This window comes from Simochromis diagramma, unplaced genomic scaffold (assembly GCF_900408965.1).
Source record: "Simochromis diagramma unplaced genomic scaffold, fSimDia1.1 OVJJ01000079.1, whole genome shotgun sequence".
Lineage (NCBI taxonomy): Eukaryota > Metazoa > Chordata > Actinopteri > Cichliformes > Cichlidae > Simochromis > Simochromis diagramma.
The window spans coordinates 2,136,044-2,153,763 of NW_024387075.1; the positions used below are offsets into that span (position 1 = coordinate 2,136,044).

At 37.8% G+C, this 17,720-nt stretch overlaps 1 protein-coding gene across 2 annotated transcripts; it reads left to right on the plus strand.

Moving 5' to 3' along the window:
• The first annotated feature begins 208 nt into the window (after window positions 1-208).
• On the plus strand, window positions 209-16,782 carry LOC120742298 (APAF1 interacting protein). 2 transcript variants are annotated; one of them, XM_040045553.1, is made up of 8 exons: window positions 209-340; window positions 2,817-2,885; window positions 4,117-4,217; window positions 6,556-6,604; window positions 6,698-6,815; window positions 7,609-7,744; window positions 9,838-10,005; window positions 11,534-16,782. In XM_040045553.1, exons 2-8 carry the CDS (start codon window positions 2,820-2,822, stop codon window positions 11,631-11,633), a joined length of 738 nt encoding a protein of 245 aa, XP_039901487.1. In that variant the 5' UTR covers window positions 209-340; window positions 2,817-2,819; the 3' UTR covers window positions 11,634-16,782. The 2 variants fall into 2 exon arrangements, with proteins under 2 accessions (XP_039901487.1, XP_039901488.1); XM_040045554.1 differs by having other exon boundaries at window positions 6,728-6,815.
• Window positions 16,783-17,720: the final 938 nt, after the last annotated feature.

The following is a 17,720-nucleotide window of genomic DNA, read 5'->3' on the forward strand; positions in this document are numbered from 1 at the left end:
CATATATAGTAACTTCACTGGGCCTGATTTACAGCATAAAAATAAACAGTTTTGAAAAAAGTCGCACAAGTGAAGAAAAAAACAAGCCTAGAGTTAGAATTGACAATTTACATATACATTTCAACTAGTGCCCCATAAAGGGTTAATACTTTTTGTTTTGTTTTATTTTATTCCCCCCTGCTCGTATAACGCAGATGGCTCTGCGAAAATGTTTAAATGCCAAAGTTTATGAGCCATTACATCCGGTGTTGTGTATTTGCACGCGCGCTTGTGCACGTCGCGTATTGATGACGTCCGAACGCTGATAGCGCACACAGACTGATTTAGCACCAAAAGTCCAGTAAGTGGGTGTATTTTACACTTTTATTTTACTGATCTTACAGAGTCGAGGTAAACGAGTCGTTGTTTTAACGTTTGACGACGAGACTTCACGCTTCGGGAACCATTTTTCGAAGCTATCGTCACTGCTACATGTTAGCCATAGCTATTAGCACAAATGGTACAACTGCAAACTTTTCGTGCAACCAGACTGAGCTCAGCCTCAGGAACTTAGTTGATGAACTCCCCTAATCCTCCCTTGTTTGAGATGAACGAGCATCTTCTCACACTGAATGCTGAGTTGTGAGCATTGCGATAACATATGTTTCCCCGAAGAAGAAGACTTTCATATGTGCTGTCACTTGTCAAAGTTAACATCAAAGCAATGTTTTACACTGCAGCGCTGTCTAATTATTCCTGTCGGTGTAAACTGACTCGGATAAATCAGATTTTATTGTTTTCATCACAGTGTAGCAAATGGTATATGTTCGACTTGACAATATATATTATGTAGGTTAGCAAGCAGCCTGTATTTCATTGGAAACTGCAACACAAACCGAAAAGTCACCTGTGTAGTTGTGGTGCACAGGGTAATGCTTGAGGTGAAATGTAAAGTCCACGTATGTTCTTTAACTGCATTTATATTGACAGTATGTATGATTTAAGAAACTGAACTGAAAAGTACGCCGTGGTTATATATGCTCTATGCTCAGGGTTAAGTTTATTCTTCATTTTAATTAGTTGTTATTTAGTTGTGTGAAGGGAACCTGCAAAGTAAGAATTTCATTGTTCTGCGTAACCACTTGTGTTTTGCGGTGTATATGACGATAAACGTCTTGAATATAATGGATTAGTTAATATTTGATGTGAAAATCTACATATCAGAAATGAATGACAAGGCTGATAGAAAATATATTAAAGGTTTATCCTTTTGTGTTTTATTTTCCATAAATATATGTATTTATTTATTTATTTCTCAAACTGGAATTGCACATTTACAACAACCTTTAAGTAACTGTACTGCCAGTGTTTGGCATGTGACATAAAATAGGCTTTCCCCCTCTGTAATAGTAGACCAGTACGTAACTACCTGCTATGCAAGCCAAAAGTTTTACTGTACGTTGAATCGCAAATGCTAGAAAGATGTATGTATATTATGTTATTTACCGCTATGTTTTTCTCTGCAGTTAGAATCTCAGATAAGCCATAAAACAAAGCTCCTCATTGTGCAGTGTGGAATGAGTTTGTTACAGTCTTTAATAGGAATCTGTGTTTTTTGTGGTATTTCAATAATGTGATATAGAAGAATGTTTGAATAAACAAGCACCTCATTATATAAAAGTCCCCTATGGAGGAAAAAAACAAACAAATCCCTATCCCTTATATATTTACTTGAAATAAAGGTTTATTATTTATCTCTTTCTTGAATGTCTGTGACATAAATTTACCTTTCCATGTGAAAATGGAGGAAGCAAAGACAGAAAGCAACTTTTGGCCATTTTAATTAAAAATGAAAAAAAAAAAATGAAAAAATGAGAAAAAAAAATAAAAATACAGGACAGATGGACTTTTAGTGCTGTACTGCAGAATAAAGGAAACAGGAAACTGTAATTAGTGTGATCCACACTGCGAAATTCATCCAACATTCAACTTCAGCCATTTCTGGATAGCTGTAGCTTGCAGACATCAGTTACAGTTAGGTTATGCAACTATGTTAAACCAGTGTGTTAATTTGTTTTAGTTGGGTGTCAATATTTAGCAAAACATTTGCTAAGAAGTTCGTTTTTTTTTTTTTTTTTTTTTTTTTTTTTTTTTTTTTTTAAAAAAGTCATCCATTAAAAGTAAAGGCAGTCACAAATAAAACAAACCGTTCACGCAGTGCTTAATGCCCCTGCAGACGGTGTGACCATGGGAAGCTGTAAATATGAAAGACTGTCTGTCATGGTCTGCTTTGCTGATTACTTTTCATTTCCTCATTGACGATGTGTCTCCAAATAAAAGAAACTCCTTCGCACTTCATCGTGAAACTAATGATAGTGCTTTCTATTTATTAATGCCAGTGCCATGCTGCTCTCACTCGCCTGCGCTGAAATGCAATATAAATCATTGTATTTGGTTCTGAATCTAGTGAGGCATGGAAAATTCATGTCTTAATGAAAGAAAAGAGCCTAAATGCTTGCATAATAGGAAAATACATTTAACAATGTGTTTTCAAGGGATTTCAAGCTGGAGCGTAACCTTTTACATGTTACTCAGCATCTAAGATTGATCAAAGGAAACCACATGTCAGTTCTTGGAAACTGACATGTGGGAGAATAAAGAATAAGGGAAATTAGTCCAACTGTAATTCTTTCTTCTTCCTCCTTGATCCTTTTCCCTTTTGAACTTAAATCACTTCGCTCTTCCTCCTTCCACCAAATAAAGTGTTACCGATTACGTTGCCCAGTTTCTGTTGACATTATGACACATCTTTTAAATGCCGTTAACTGTTTTGACAGGAGATGTCGTCTTTTTGCGGCACCGGCGATGACTTTCAAGATGCAGGTCAAGAGACCACTGAAAAACAGGCAAGTGTAGTGCGTGACATGAGAGATTTTTATTTATTTATGTTAAGGTATTTGTATGAACTGAAGTCTTCTAAATGCCTTTCTTAAGCGAGATGGTGATTAAAAGCTTGTGAGAATTTGAAAACTGTTACAGTAAAATGCAAAAGACAGGAAGTTAATGCTGCTATAAAATAAAATAATAAACATTTTAATTGAAGTTAATTATTTTGATGCACTTTGTGTTATCCTTGCTAATACAACAGTCACACCTTGGAGCTTAGGATGTATTAACTGAATTCGTTTGAAAAATGACTCACCCACGGGCTAATAAAAGTTGTTGATTGTGTCGGTTTTCTAGGTGTTGCACTGTGTGTTTTAGTAGCTACAATTCCAGAGTACAAGAGACTTGGCAGCAGATTTAGAATCAAGTTTCAGTCACATTTATATTTCTGCATCACTCACTGAATTCCAGTGACAATGCAGAGAGTAGTTTGTTGGTTGTAACTTTACAGCTGAGCTTCATGCGTGATGTTAGTGAGGTAGACGGCTTAATGATGTGCGCGTTTAAAATTTATTGGCCCAGCTGAGGGTTTGAAGGGTGCTGTAGTTAAAAGAATCGGTGAAAACGTTTGTCTTCGTAAACTAAATCTATATAATGTACATTATGGATATATAAAATGCTGTAAGCCTGATTTTTATGTCATTTTTCTAATAAGGTTAATGTATGAACTGCCATGATTGATATGGTTGTAAAGCTGTCAAAAAAGAGGACTTTCATTTTTGGTCTTTATATGCAAATAATTTCCTATGAACTGTTGCTATGGCAATTTGAAGTACTGCTTACAGACATAAATTCCACTGTTAATGTAGTTGCCACATTACTAAACCTTGATTTGCTACAATAAAAAGTGATTGTATCTTGGTATAACATTAAAAGCAAATAGGCTACTGGTAGTTGTAATTTAATTGGTATTTATTTATTCTTTTGTGCCGGGGAAACAAAGCTTCATAATGAGGTGGGGAAAAAAGTATCTGGCTCTTAACCACCCTATCTGTGAATATCTAGTTAATTTTATCTTTATGTGCAAATACCGTTCAATTTTAAGTATCAGCAGATACTGAAGTTCGCTGTGTAAATGTTGTAGCGTTCAAAGTTTAAAATGCAGTGCATGAGTTTTTACTTTTCTTGACACTGGCTGATGCAACGTGTCCAACTGTTGTTACTCAAGTTACACTTTTGCGTCTGTTACAGGACAAGGACCATCCACGTGTCCTCATTCCTGAGTTATGTCGGCTCTTCTACCAGCTGGGATGGGTGACGGGGACGGGTGGAGGGATAAGTCTGAAACAAGGGTTCGTATGTAAATTTTTTTTTTTTTTTCAACTTACAATGCAGAGCATTGTGAAATATTGGAAATGTTGAGGCTTATCCTCTGTTGCTCATCTGTGAAGGATATTTCCTGTTAAAATTACTGATTGGCACACCGTTAATACGAATGTCTTTGGAAACGCCGAAGATGCCAAAAAATATTTTTTGTTGGTGGATGTGTGTGCATGGCAGTGATTCAGGATTCAGTGAGGCTAATAGGGAGTTTGTTATATTAGTTTTGACAGTGTGTGTGAATCTAGGTTAAAAGCAGAAGGCCGTAGTTTTGCTGTAATGAAACAGAATTCAAACCGAAGGCTTTGACAGGTTATTACAAGCATCTTTGAACTATGTTGTCTTGGAAGGCAGCTACAAAGAAAGCACCACCCATTAGCAAATCTCTTTGAAGTGTGGAATGGCAGACATTTATTTAAGCCAGCAAGGTAACTTGATGAAACTTCCAGTGAAGCCAGATAACCATTCAGCCACAGCTTCATGCACACTGGCAACTCTAAAATGATTTGAGGGAGAGTTTTCCATCTTGTCGAATGATTATACCTTTAGATTCAAATAGAAAATGAGCAGTTGTAAGCTCCACTTTAGATCATTCCTCAAAAAGCCTGCAGTTTGACAGAATAACTATTTTTCAGTTTGACTTTTTTTTTTTTTTTTAAACATCATAGCCCCCCCGCCCCGCCAAAAAAAATAGGACACATTTGACGCAGGCTTGTGTCATTACAGATGGAGTATGCCGTGGTAATTTACGGCCATGACATTTATCACCTCAGTGCATTTTGTGATGATAAAAAGAAAATATCACCAAACAACACAAATCATATGTATTGGACCTAATGTTGAATCGATCAGGCAGCCAGAATACATTATGCAGTAGTGTTGTTTTACACAAAAGTGTGTTGTTGTTCGGGTTTTTTTTGTTTGCTGTAAGTGCAGGGCTGAATTTTAAGCTCTTCTGCCTTTTTCTCCTGCCCCCCACCCTCCTCTTCACAGCTGCTTTGGTTTGACTCAGAAATGACTCACAGCCTGAGGCAGCCTCACCGAAACTTGCACTCAAAATCAATAAGCTGCTCCTCTATCTGGAAATGTTTGTTGCTAGATAAAGAAGGGAACAATGGTTCCATCTACTAGACTCTATTGGGAAATGTCAAGGCACAAAACATTTAAGCAAAAAGAAAGGTTGTTTCAAAGATTTTGAGGGAATCAGCTGAGTTTCTCTATTTAACACTGCCACTTGCATTTGTTTGCATTTCACTCCAGGCTTTGTTCCATCAGGTCTTGTGGACAAGGCTATAGAATACCAGGTTTTCTAACAAAGAGAATGCTGTATTAGGGAAATGTCACATGATATTTACACACATAACAGTTGTGATATTTACACTGCAGTTCAAAGACGGTTCCAAGTAAATGGAAAGGCAGAGCAATAAAGTGCTCCAGCTGAACGGCCAAACTCTGAGCCAACTTTGTGGTTAACTGGTGGAAAAAGAAAAAAGTGAAATTGGATTGCAAAAGTCTTGAACCACCCCTTTTCATATTTTTTGTCCTTGGATATAGTTTGATTCCAAGAGACAGACTTCCTTGTACGTCTTGGAAATCATTTGTTCCAATATCTTTAGGTGAATCTACAAAAGATGGTACAATATAAAGTGATTTTGCACCAGTGACGTGATTTCTTAAAAAAGCTATTAAGTGAAAACGTATGTCCACATGGTGCGCAGTGTCATTTAAAAAATTTGAGTAAACTGGACAAGTAAAGGACAAAAGAAGCAGCTGGCTTAAAAATGCAAGAAGATGATATTCAGCAGATAAACATTTTTTTTGAGTCATGTCCTTAGGAAATAGGAAAAGCAAAGACTTGATGCAGGAACTTGGAGATGCCTCTAGCCCTCAGTTGGTCCATCTAGTGTTTGCAGAAGAATCGTCAGAAATGGTTCTTAAGAAAGGGAAAGGGTGGAGAAGAAAAGGCTGTGGTATACAGGAAGTGGACTAAAAATGCATGGGGACAGCTACAGCATTGTCTTCTGCCATCTGTAAAACACAGTGGAGGCTGTGTCTTGGTTCGGGGCTGCATTTGAGCCAGTGGTGTTGGAGATTGTGCCAAAATTGATGGAATTATGAACATGGAAAAGTAACGTCAAATTTTGAGCCGCCACGCAATACCTTCTAAATTTAAGTTACTAGTTTTTTTTTTCTGACGTGGAAACCCTTAGTTTCTCATGGAGTTATGAAGAAATAACTTCTAGGTTCACATCAGAAGGATGTACTACATTATCCTCATGATATTAACTGTATTTGCTGTAAAACTTACAGAGACCAGATCTACATTGCACCATCGGGTGTTCAGAAAGAGAGAATCCAGGTGAGGAGACTGTAAGTGGTGTGAAACTTTGTTCTGCCCAATAGAGAGCAGATTGATGTGAGTGATCAACAGTTTTGAAACTCTGTTCTTCAGCCAGAAGATATGTTTGTTTGTGACATGGAGGAGAGGGACATCAGCTGTCCTCCTGCCTGGAAGAAGTTGAAGAAGAGCCAGTGCACACCACTTTTTATGAACGCCTATACTATGAGAGGTTAGTCGCTCTTTGCACAATGCTTACCACCCACATTAGCAACTATTTGCATACACCAATTAAAAAAAGAAAAAGATCACTGTAAGTGATCTTTTAAATGAAGCAGTTCTTTTAGTCTGAGTCATGATTTAGTACAGCACACAGAAAAAGAAAAGACTTCTTTAATTACAGATGTTTTCTAATTTGAAAAGCTAAATGAAATGTGGGAGTGGTGCATGCTCCTGATTCATGTACTAAATGCTGTGATTATGTTCACTTAAGTGGGTATACCGTTTAGTCATGGAAACAAAATTAAATTGTAGAAAACCATAAACTCTCAAGAACTTTGTTTTGTTTTTATTTATTTTAAGTTGTTTATTTTAAGTCAAGTTTCCTTTTGTTTTTTTGTTTGTTTTGTTTTTTTAACAAAATACCCAGAAAGGTTTCTCTTTTGGAGATTAAATGTGAATTGACGAGCACAAGATTGTCTACAAAATAAATGTCTTCCATATGGAACAGATTTTATTAGCAAGCAGACAAGCTCAGACTCATGAAAGCAGTATTTAATAAAGAAATTGTAATAAGAAGCCAACCTTTAATGAAATAACCTACCCTATAATAACTTTAAAAGAGATCCACAACATAAAACTATTACAGTTTAAGTTGTAACTTAAGCATAGTTTAACTTGAGGTCCAATCATTGTTAGGGGAAGGGTACAACTTTTTATTTTATTTTAAATTATCGTTTGCGAAAGACTGTACCAATAGACAACACTCACATATCAAAATCTCCTCTTCCTTTGCTAAAATACAGGGGCACAGGCAGTTATACACACCCACTCGAAGGCTGCTGTCATGGCAACGCTGCTCTATCCTGGCAAAGAGTTCAGGATAACACACCAAGAGATGATCAAGGGGATTCGTAAGGGCACCTCAGGCACAAACTATCGGTATGTAATCAAGCAGCAAGGATTAGTGAAGTCCAAAGAGCTTCTAAGCATTTATTTATTTATTTAATTTCTCATGGTGTAACAAAGTTGTTATGCAAATATGGTCACGGAAAAGGAGTAGAAACACAAACTTAAATGAAGTGGTTGACACTAGATATGTTAAACTTGAGGCTACGTATAGACCAGGGATCAGCAACCTTTAACACCCAAAGAGCCATTTGGACCCGGTTTCTATGCAAAGGAAAACACTGGGAGCCGCAAATACTTTTTGACATCTAAAATGAAGATAACACTGTATATATTGTTTTTTACCTTTATGCTTTTAGTGAACAACTAAAGTGTGTTGCTTATGAAATCCATGAAGTGCTAGAGAAAATTACATTTTATTTATGTAATGAACACATTTTGAACTCTTAAAGAAATATAACAAAAAGGAAAGACACCCAGCTGAACTAAAATGATCCAGCAAACAAAAACTGCTGTGAGCCGCCACCCTTATATCGCCTTTGGGCTTTTGGAACATAGCAGAACCTTGACCTGAATTTTAAAAAATAATTGGAATAAAGCACTATGCTACTATGCAACGATCGTGGCTCAAGAGTTGGCAGTTCGTCTTGTAATCAGAAGGTTGCCGGTTGGAGCCCCGGCTCCGACAGTCTCGGTCGTTGGGCAAGACACTTGGGCAAGACACTTCACCCGTTGCTTACTGGTGGTGGTCAGAGGGCCCGGTGGCGCCAGTGTCCGGCAGCCTCACCTCTGTCAGTGCGCTGTGGCTACAGTGTAGCTTGCCATCATCAGTGTGCGAATGGGTGGATGACTGAATGTGTAAAGCGTTTTGGGGTCCTTACGGACTAGTAAAGCGCTATACAAATACAGGCCATTTACTAAAAAATGAAAAATAAATATTTGCAAAATTCTGCATAAATATTATTTACTTATATTTATTTTACCTGGTAAATGTGTGTGGCGGGGCGTGGTCTGCAGTGCATAATTGGCCAACCTGGGGTTGAAAGTCTCTGTAAATGCATGGCGTTTCAGCGTGTATACCGGCTTCCGCAAGTGTTACACTTATTTTGAGCGACGAAAAATAATAAAATATAATTTTATTTTTATATTTCAAAATCACAATAATCTTCCAATTTAGAACTATTAGTTTAAAAAGAACTAACACAAAAAATACACTTCAGCTAAGTACTTGTAATTTATTTTCCCAAACCACGCGGAGCCGCAGTATAAGGACTAAAGAGCCGCAGGTTGCCAACTCCTGGTATAGACTATTTATTTTTATGTTATCCAACGTATCCCAAACAAACTCATGAGCTGAGAACAATTAAATGAAGTGGAAACATGTCCAACGAGAATGATTAAGTCGAGGCAGGGTTTTGGCACAAGCTCGTGTACTTTCAATCTGGCAGTAGAAATTTCCAGCATTTGCCTAGTAGTTCAGCCAGCTTTCCGTGGAAACATGTTTGGTTTATTGTTTTGGTCGGGGTTAAGAAAAGCATAACCGCAGTATGTGCTGAAGAGGGTTTTTTTTTTTTTTTTTTTTGTAATTTGTTGGCTATTTATACATCATCATCTTGCCCATGTTTATTGCCATCTCTTTCCCAATAACCCTGATGTTGGTCAGGAAACCTTTTATGCAGTGTTCATTGTTATGTACTGATAGCTATCTAACCACACAACTGAATGAATGACGGAAATTTTGGCACCATGGTTAAAGCCTGTTGAAATAGGGTGGCAGCTGATTATATTAAATGATGAACTGTTTAGCTTTTAACATGCCGCACAGGTCTGAGGTTGTTTTGTTTAATCAGCAGTCTAAAACTTGGTTATAAAATGCAAATGAGAGAAACAGCAACTCCTCACAGGGTTCATACTCAACTATTTTAAGTTCAAAGCTTGATTCACCCTCACTGTGTTGCCTCCTTTTGATTGCCACCCAATCAAAGATTCTGGCAAGCTGATGGCAGCGTCAGCCTCCGAGAACAAGCATATAGAGCATGTATCTGACTGTACTCTGGTGGGAAAAGGGTGAAAAGGAACAACTTTAGCAGTTATCAGCCTTTGTGTCATTTGTCATGTTTACACAGGTATGATGACTTCCTGGTTGTGCCGATTATTGAAAATACACCAGAGGAGAAGGACTTGAAAGACCGGATGGCTCGGGCAATGGAAGAATACCCAGATTCATGTGCAGTTCTTGTCCGCAGGCATGGTGTCTATGTGTGGGGCGAGTCGTGGGAAAAAGCAAAGACTATGTGAGCATTTATTTCACTGCACTATTCCACTTGTTGCTATAAACATGATAAGATATGCAAAACAAGACTTTTGATGAAGTTTTTGACATTTCTAGTATAGTTTGTCAAACTTTCCGTAGAGGGTGAATTGTTAAGATTTGGAGTTTCCATTTGGCTTGTCTTTCACCATGAAATTTTAAGTTGTTGTAAGTCACACATACGTTGTCCAATCAGTCCAAAACCTCTTGTGGTTAATGAAAAGATAGCCAGAACATATCTACATGTCACTAATGAGCGATAGTTATAGCAGCATGTGTATGCTTTGATTAATGTAGCTGCTGAACCACATTATTTCAAATGTGGTCAGAAGAGCCTTCAGATCTAGATGATGCTTTATGATGAAAAATTTGCGTTTTCATTTAACGCCATGCCCCGGCACCATGAAGAATGGCTTTGAAAAAGGAAATATTTTTGAAACCACTGCCTCAATCTAACAGGAAGTTCACTACTTTGAATTTAACAGGTTTTTGCCATTTTCAGACCACAGTCACACAGGCAACCCTCTGCCAGCCTCTGGTTGCTAACGAAAAATGTGTACTCCCAAGTGGTTGCTGGCTTTCATCAGGTGAAATCTGTCTCAAAGATTGGTTTCTGATTATTTTAGAAGTTCCTGCAGTCGGCTATAGTTTGCATGCAAGACACTGACTTTTTTCTGAGTACAAGTGAATGTTTTCCAAATTGATGGAGCATGATGGACTTTCACTTTCAAGGTGAACGTTCTCGGTTTCCAGTTCATCACATTTTTCAACAGTTTCAATACTGCTTGGCAAGCTGTTTGTTTGCAGACAAGTTGGCATATTCCAACCAATCTAGTGGTGACCATAGCCACATGCTAGTGTCCAAACCTCCCCTTTGATCACTGTTCCCAACAACCAGTCTGCAACCAGCTGGGTGATGAACACTTTTCCCTCCTGACTGGTTGCCAAATGGTTGCTGACCATTCTCTAGGCCTGTGTGACAGAATAAACACAATAAACACCCCATTTTGATTGAATCTTATATACTTGTTCTTTGGTTAGTTTAATCTAAAAGCTTTTGTTATGCTAACTTGTAAAAATTTAGAGGTTTTGTTGCAGGGCATGTCTGTGGCAGCATGGCAAATTTTTATTGGAGTCCAAGCATTACATGTCAATATTCACTGATATAGTTTCACCTGTTCTCAACAGGAATTTTGCATTATGTGATAAACATTATCAGAGATACACAAATGTTCATTGTTTGTTCTACATTTGATATACAGTAAAATATAAATAGCGGGTGCTCTAAAACGCCACCTAGTGGGTACATGACGTGATAAGCAACTAATTTGTACAACACCCACTTAGACTCCAGGACTTAAGACTTTTACCTGACTGCACAAATTCCCTCTACTAAAGTGCAAAGGCCAGACCATCTCTGCTTATGGCTTTATTTATTTATTTTGTGTTATAATCTTGCAAAAGCATATTAGTTTGAATAATTTCTGTTGCATCTTTCCTGTGTTTTCCAGGTGCGAATGCTACGACTACCTGTTTGACGTTGCAGTCCAGATGAAGCAATGTGGACTGGACCCCTCAGCCCTTCCGATGGAAGAAAAAGGAATAGTTTGATATTTGATGGTGCTTTTCAAAGAGACATTTGTGGCAGAAAGGTTAGTGGAGTTCAATCAGGAGAGCAGATTGTAATCATTTGCCTTTCATGCCAGCCTGCTTCAAATTTGATGAAATTTGATGGTAAGGGTAGATTCAGGGTTGAAGGAGATTGAATGCCTGCGATCTGGAAGAATCTGAAGGAACACTGTGAAGCACTGTGGGACAACTCATGAGTGAGCAGCTGTCAAATCAATGTCCTTAGGTTCAAATGTTTCTCTATTCAAGTCTGACTGGACTGAAATCAAGGTCTCGGTGTATGCCAGGCATGAACATCACGCTGCATTTCACTGACTGCTTCAATCGATTTAGAAAGGAAAAAAACTGCAAAAAAGCCAATAAAATGTGTAATTGTGTAAAATAAGTGTAGGTTTTCTGTTTCTTAAGTTTTCGGCTATAGTTAAATAAAATCCAGTTTTCCTTTCTAAAACACGATCTTTCGCATGTGACACCTGACGTTCTGTATATGTAAATAAAGCACATCTTTAACCTATAAAAAATACAGCATAGACAGAAATGGCTGCTCATTTTTCTCAAACACTGTTTACCAAAAGTGACCGCATGTTGGATGAAAGAACTCTTGCTGTACCCGTGGACGTTGTTTCGCTCTCACCACCGTTCCAGGAACAGGCATGTGCATTTGTGTGCAGGCATCTCACGGCGTCTGCGGATCCTCGCACAGCATGAATTCAGTCGTCGGCATACTCATTTCTCATGAAAGCCAGAGCTGTTGTTCTTTTAACAAGCTCCCTCTGCTGCCACTATCCCATTGTTTCCACCGCTACACTCATTCAAAACAGAACACTGTCAAATGTGCCGCAGGCTTATTTAAAATTGGTGAAAACAAGAAATGTACAGAAAACATAAACAAAAATATTCTTTTGTGTTGCACCAACGCTGCCAAGACACCCCCCCCAACTGATTAATGAGGATCTCTGGTAAGCTCATTTGCAAAAGAAACCGAACACCAGCCTGTAACACAGAAAATGACATTCTGAAGCTCACAATGTCAGAGACACAATGTCTCAACGGAAATGAGTTCTCTGATTTTTACTTCTTTCTTTCTTTGCAGCTGCTGTTCAGTGATTTTTATCTATAAAAAAAAAAATCATTCGCATTTAAAAACTCAAAAGTATGCAGCAATGTGAAAGTTGGACTGAAATCTGACAATATCATTTTGATAGACTCAGACTGCTCATCCTAATATTATGTATATTATAATTCCCAATATTCATTCCATTATGCATTCCTATTAATATTTATCGCCTGTCAGCCTGAAAAGTTCAGCAGCAACAGACGCATTAAGAATAGAATATGAAGAAAGACTCAGATGATATTAGAGCTCAGGGGGTTGCTGTGGCACATTAAACCACGCTGAAGTGGGGCTGAGTGGGTACAGACACCTGACTCACAAATACAAAGTTAAACACATACAGGTTTATTTTTGATGGTGAAGAGGGATTAGGATGAAGTATGAACTTGTCCCTGAGAGATCAGGAGCAGAGAACTACTGGTATTGTAAGTGACCAGGATGATCTTGTACTCTAATACGTATTGGGAGGAAAGGCCATTTAGGTTTAATAAAATGCAAAGGCAAGGTATTTTTAAAAAATAATTGGATTGCAAACATTTTACGTTCTGTTATCAAATCATGGCATCTCTTCTGAAGAAGACCTCTGTCCCAAAGCGAGTATTTGTTTTAGTATTTAATAATTTACCTTTTAAGTGTCTATAAAGTGTATTAACAGGCCTTAAATAGCAAAAGTACTGGAGTGTCATCAGCTCCATTTTCAAGGATGTAATTGAAGGGTGAAGATGAGGGCTTATTGGATCTTGGTGCTACTGTACAAAAAAGTTTGCAATAACTGTTGAGGAACCACTTTTATGCAAAGACCTGCTTTTGAGGGGTACTGGCTGTAAATGGCTGAAGGCACAAACCCTCGAAACCTTTAAGCTTTCAATCAAACAAGCTCAGATAATTGATTGTTTTTGCTCACTGGTTCAGTTTGAATTCCCTCAAAAAGTTTATTGGTGGCCAAGCAGCATAGCTGTGTAGGTACCCATTCTTTTCTGAAGTCTCTTAACACCTCTAGATCCAAGTGCTATAGTGTCTAAGCAAAGGGTCAAAGTCATTGGTCAAATTCTTTTCAATCTTTGCTAAAATTGGGATAGATTATCTTCAGATTAAGCTTCACACAGGTTATCGTATTGATTGTTGATTCATCACAGCCAGCCGGTACAGTCAACTGCTCCTGAGGCAATATCTCACTTGTGGCATTTAACATTTTTGACATCAAAATGCACATCATAACTGCTGATGGTTTTTTTCTTTAAACAAGTATTTAGGGGTCTCAGTGGTGAAATATTCAATTTCATTTTCCATGGGTCTTTTTTTTTTTTTTCCCCTTAATTTTCACCATAAGATTTTCTGACAAAGTGTCACAATCTTGGAGCTTATTTTTTTCTATCCATCCAACTAGCTATCTTGTCCTTATCCAGTTCAGGGTCATTGGACGACTGGAGCCTAGCCCATGTGTAGCCTGGCCATTCTCTGGCATCAACGAGACATTTTCTGTCTGAGAACTGCCGCTCACTGGACATTTTCTCTCTCTAACCATTCTCTGTAAACCCAAGAGATGGTTGCATGGGGAAAAACCCAGTAGATCAGCAGTTTCTGAAATACCCAGACCAGCCTGTCTGGCGCAAACAACCATCCCTCTTTCAAAGTCATGCAGACAATGTTTCTTCCCTATTCTGATGCTCGATTTGAACTTGTCTTGATTGTCTTGTGCATGTCTGTATACCATGAGTTGCTGCAGTGTGATTTGCTAATTAGATATTTGCATCAACGAGTAGTTGAACAGGTGTCTCTAAAGGGGCTCATGACTGTAGCCGAATGGTCTAGAAATCACATCATTCGACTCCTTTTCTCATTTATCAGTATAACCACTAGCAGTCCTGCTCAAGAACACACAAGTTGTTACACAGGCCATCTCCTTATGTTTTGCCCAGCTTTTTCTATCAGATGAAGGATGTTTAATAGGTCAAGTGCTGTAGAGGTGCCACTCGACCCATAAATTATTTTCAAGTTGTAATACTGTGTTTGGCACCCATGTCTCAGGAGAAAAAGAACATTCATTGTAACGCCATTTTTTTTTTTTTTTTTTTTTTTTTTTTTTTTTCCCTCATTGATTAAAGTGTAATTGAGTTTATGATTTTTAGCTTCAGTAAAAGCCTCATGACAGACCAAATGGTCACCTGAATTTATATTATTGACGTTCAGTACTGTAACCCTACATGGCACATAGTCACTCAACACTTGAATATCACTCATTTAGATCAGGGTATGATATAAGTATACTCTATGAAATGCCTCTTCAGTATTTTGACATTCTTTGACTCCTCTCTTCTTGACATTCTGCATTTATTTGGTCATTTTCCATATACAGACAATTAAGATCATTGTTTTCACACCTGAGACTGTTAGGCTTATGTTTCATGTTTACTCCTATGCATGTAAAAATGATTTGCCAACTGTCAGTCCTAAATTACTAAATCAAATTTAAAGCTTATGCTGATTTTTCTACCACTACTTGTTAAAAACCATTAAAATGAACAAAGGTAATAGGTTGAATATTGAGCCATAGTCATTACTGGTATGTTAAATCTAGAGACAAAAAAAAATCCCAAATGGATCTTAATGATCCATCACTGTTTAATTTCAAGGAGTCATTACTTGTAATTCAGTAATTACTGAGTGCAAACATGAACTGTGCTCACAGACAATTAAATGTTTTGGTGTAGGATTTTAGGCGTTCATTTCTAGCACCTAACAGAAAAAAAGGACTCGAGGCAAAGTGCTGTAGCTTATTCAGGTTGGCACTGAAAATAAACCCTTTCTATCAGGTTAATTTACTGATCATCAATGCCATATAAACTAACTCGGGGAGCTGGCTAAATAAGCTTGGTAAGCCATGTATAAATCAAGTTAAGTGGCTGTAGCTGATGTGAGGTGCAGCTCTAAAAACAAAAGAATATTTGAACCAGTGTGTGCTGTGGTTTCAAGCTACATTTTGAAGGGGCGAGTGTCGGGTGAACTGTCGGTTTATTTTTCCTTATGTCCTCTGCGAGTGGTAATGGTTTGATGTCTGCCAAATGCCAATGTGAATCAGTTTCCTCAGCAAAGTTATCAGACCAGCAGCAGCTCTTGCTCTGGGCCCTCTTCTTCTCTTAATCCTTTCACTCAGGCCTCACTTTGAGTTTTTTTTTGTTTTGTTTTGTTTTTTTGCCTGCTCTGACTTTGCCGATATAAATGTAATAAACTTCTTGTGCTTTGAAAAAAAAAAACAAAAAAAACCCAAAAACCTGTTTGCATCCACAAATGCAATTATTTTCTCTAAACTTTAGATATGCTAATGCTTTAGAGAATGTGCTTTAAATCCAATCATTTGTCTATTTGTAGAATGCTTGTACAGGGAAAAGGGTGTGTGTGTTCTCTGCTTTATGAATACTTTACTGTGTTGTAGTGGGTTTGGTTTTCAAATGTCTTTCAGGGGGAATAGAGAACATAAGAGCAGCAAGCCTGGACCTGAAGCTTAGGAGAAAACTGGGTGATGCAACAAGACAATGAACCAAAGCACACAAGTAAATCAATGGCAGGATGGTTGGAAAAATTTTCAACCCAGCTGAGATGCTATAGCATGACTTAACAAGGGCTGTTTAATCAAGACATCCCAGAAATATGATGATGAAATAAAACATTTTTGCAGGGAAGAATGCTCTGAAATTTCTCTTCACCCTATGTTCAAGTTGCATAAGAAGCAACAGGAAATGTCTGATGAAGGCTGTTGCTAATACAGGAGTTTAGCAGTTTATTTTTTTCTTCTTCCTCTCATTATTTATTTATTTTTTTTGTATTTAAACACATAAAAAAAGTACTGTTTGACTGAGTTAGATCACATTTTAGGCAGAATCATTAGAGAAATCAAAGCAAAACAGCTTCAGCTAGCCAGGCAGAGCCAGTGGTGTGTGCAGTCTGAGCTTGGCATTATCAAAGATTACCAAAAAACAGCAGGGAAAATTTAATATAAAGTTACATAATCTCCCAAAAGCCTGGACCTCTGTTTCCTGTCTCTTTTTATTTGCTACTTGGTTGGGTTCAAGTACAAAACTACATTGTGCTTGTTGGGTTAATTGGTGACTGAATGGCAACTTGCTAATTGTGTCTAGAATGCAGAACGACATATTGCCATATTTTACCCACACAGCCGATATTTATGAGGAAGAAGCAACTGTGAAATGGTTGGTGGAAACAATTAAAATAGTCGATATCCGATTTAAATTTTCAATGCAGTATACTTCCATTAAAAAAAGATTTCTATTGAGTCATAAAAGTCTATACAATATACTGTTTTTATACAGTATAATTTTATATTTGAGCTTACACTTTCATTTAACAAGTAAAAGATCCCTGGTTCAGTCCTGGGAGGAGACGAATCCCTTTTTGGTTGCGGCAGGAAGGGCATCCGGTCTAAAACCTGCCAATTCATACATATAGGCTAATCCACTGTGGCAACCCCTTGTGAATAAGTTGGGGTTTTTTTTGGGGGGGGGGGGTGCAGCTAGAGGAGATAGCTGCACGTCTGTGCGGACTTCATTATAACTTTGGCTTTGAGAACACTGCTTTGACTCTTCTTTTGTTTTCTCTTCAGTTAAGGTTCTTTTCCCCGAGGCTCTGAAAACCTCCTCAAACGGGAAAGATTGGACTAGAAATATCATCAATAAAAATACTGAATTTATTATAACTTTCATGTGCTAATGGGAATCCATAGCTGCCTTTTATTTTTATTACATACAGCAACACCTGTCCCTTATTTCATGGATAATTAGAATGTGCCTAAACAGGGGGAAGAAATGAGCACAGATTACGAGTCAAACTTATCATTAATTGATAATGTTATTACGAAATGCCAAAGCCCTATTGGCAGGTCATGGACAGGATAAATTCATCAACTGGATTGTTTCAGGGTCCAAAGCATCAACCTGTTC

Excerpts from the sequence above, each read along its gene's own strand:
- LOC120742298 (XM_040045553.1), top strand. The coding sequence starts at position 2,820 with ATGTCGTCTTTTTGCGGCACCGGCGATGACTTTCAAGATGCAGGTCAA. Across the intron at positions 7,745-9,837 it reads ACCTCAGGCACAAACTATCG|GTATGATGACTTCCTGGTTG; the intron begins GTATGTAATCAA and ends ATGTTTACACAG. Across the intron at positions 10,006-11,533 it reads TGGGAAAAAGCAAAGACTAT|GTGCGAATGCTACGACTACC; the intron begins GTGAGCATTTAT and ends TGTGTTTTCCAG.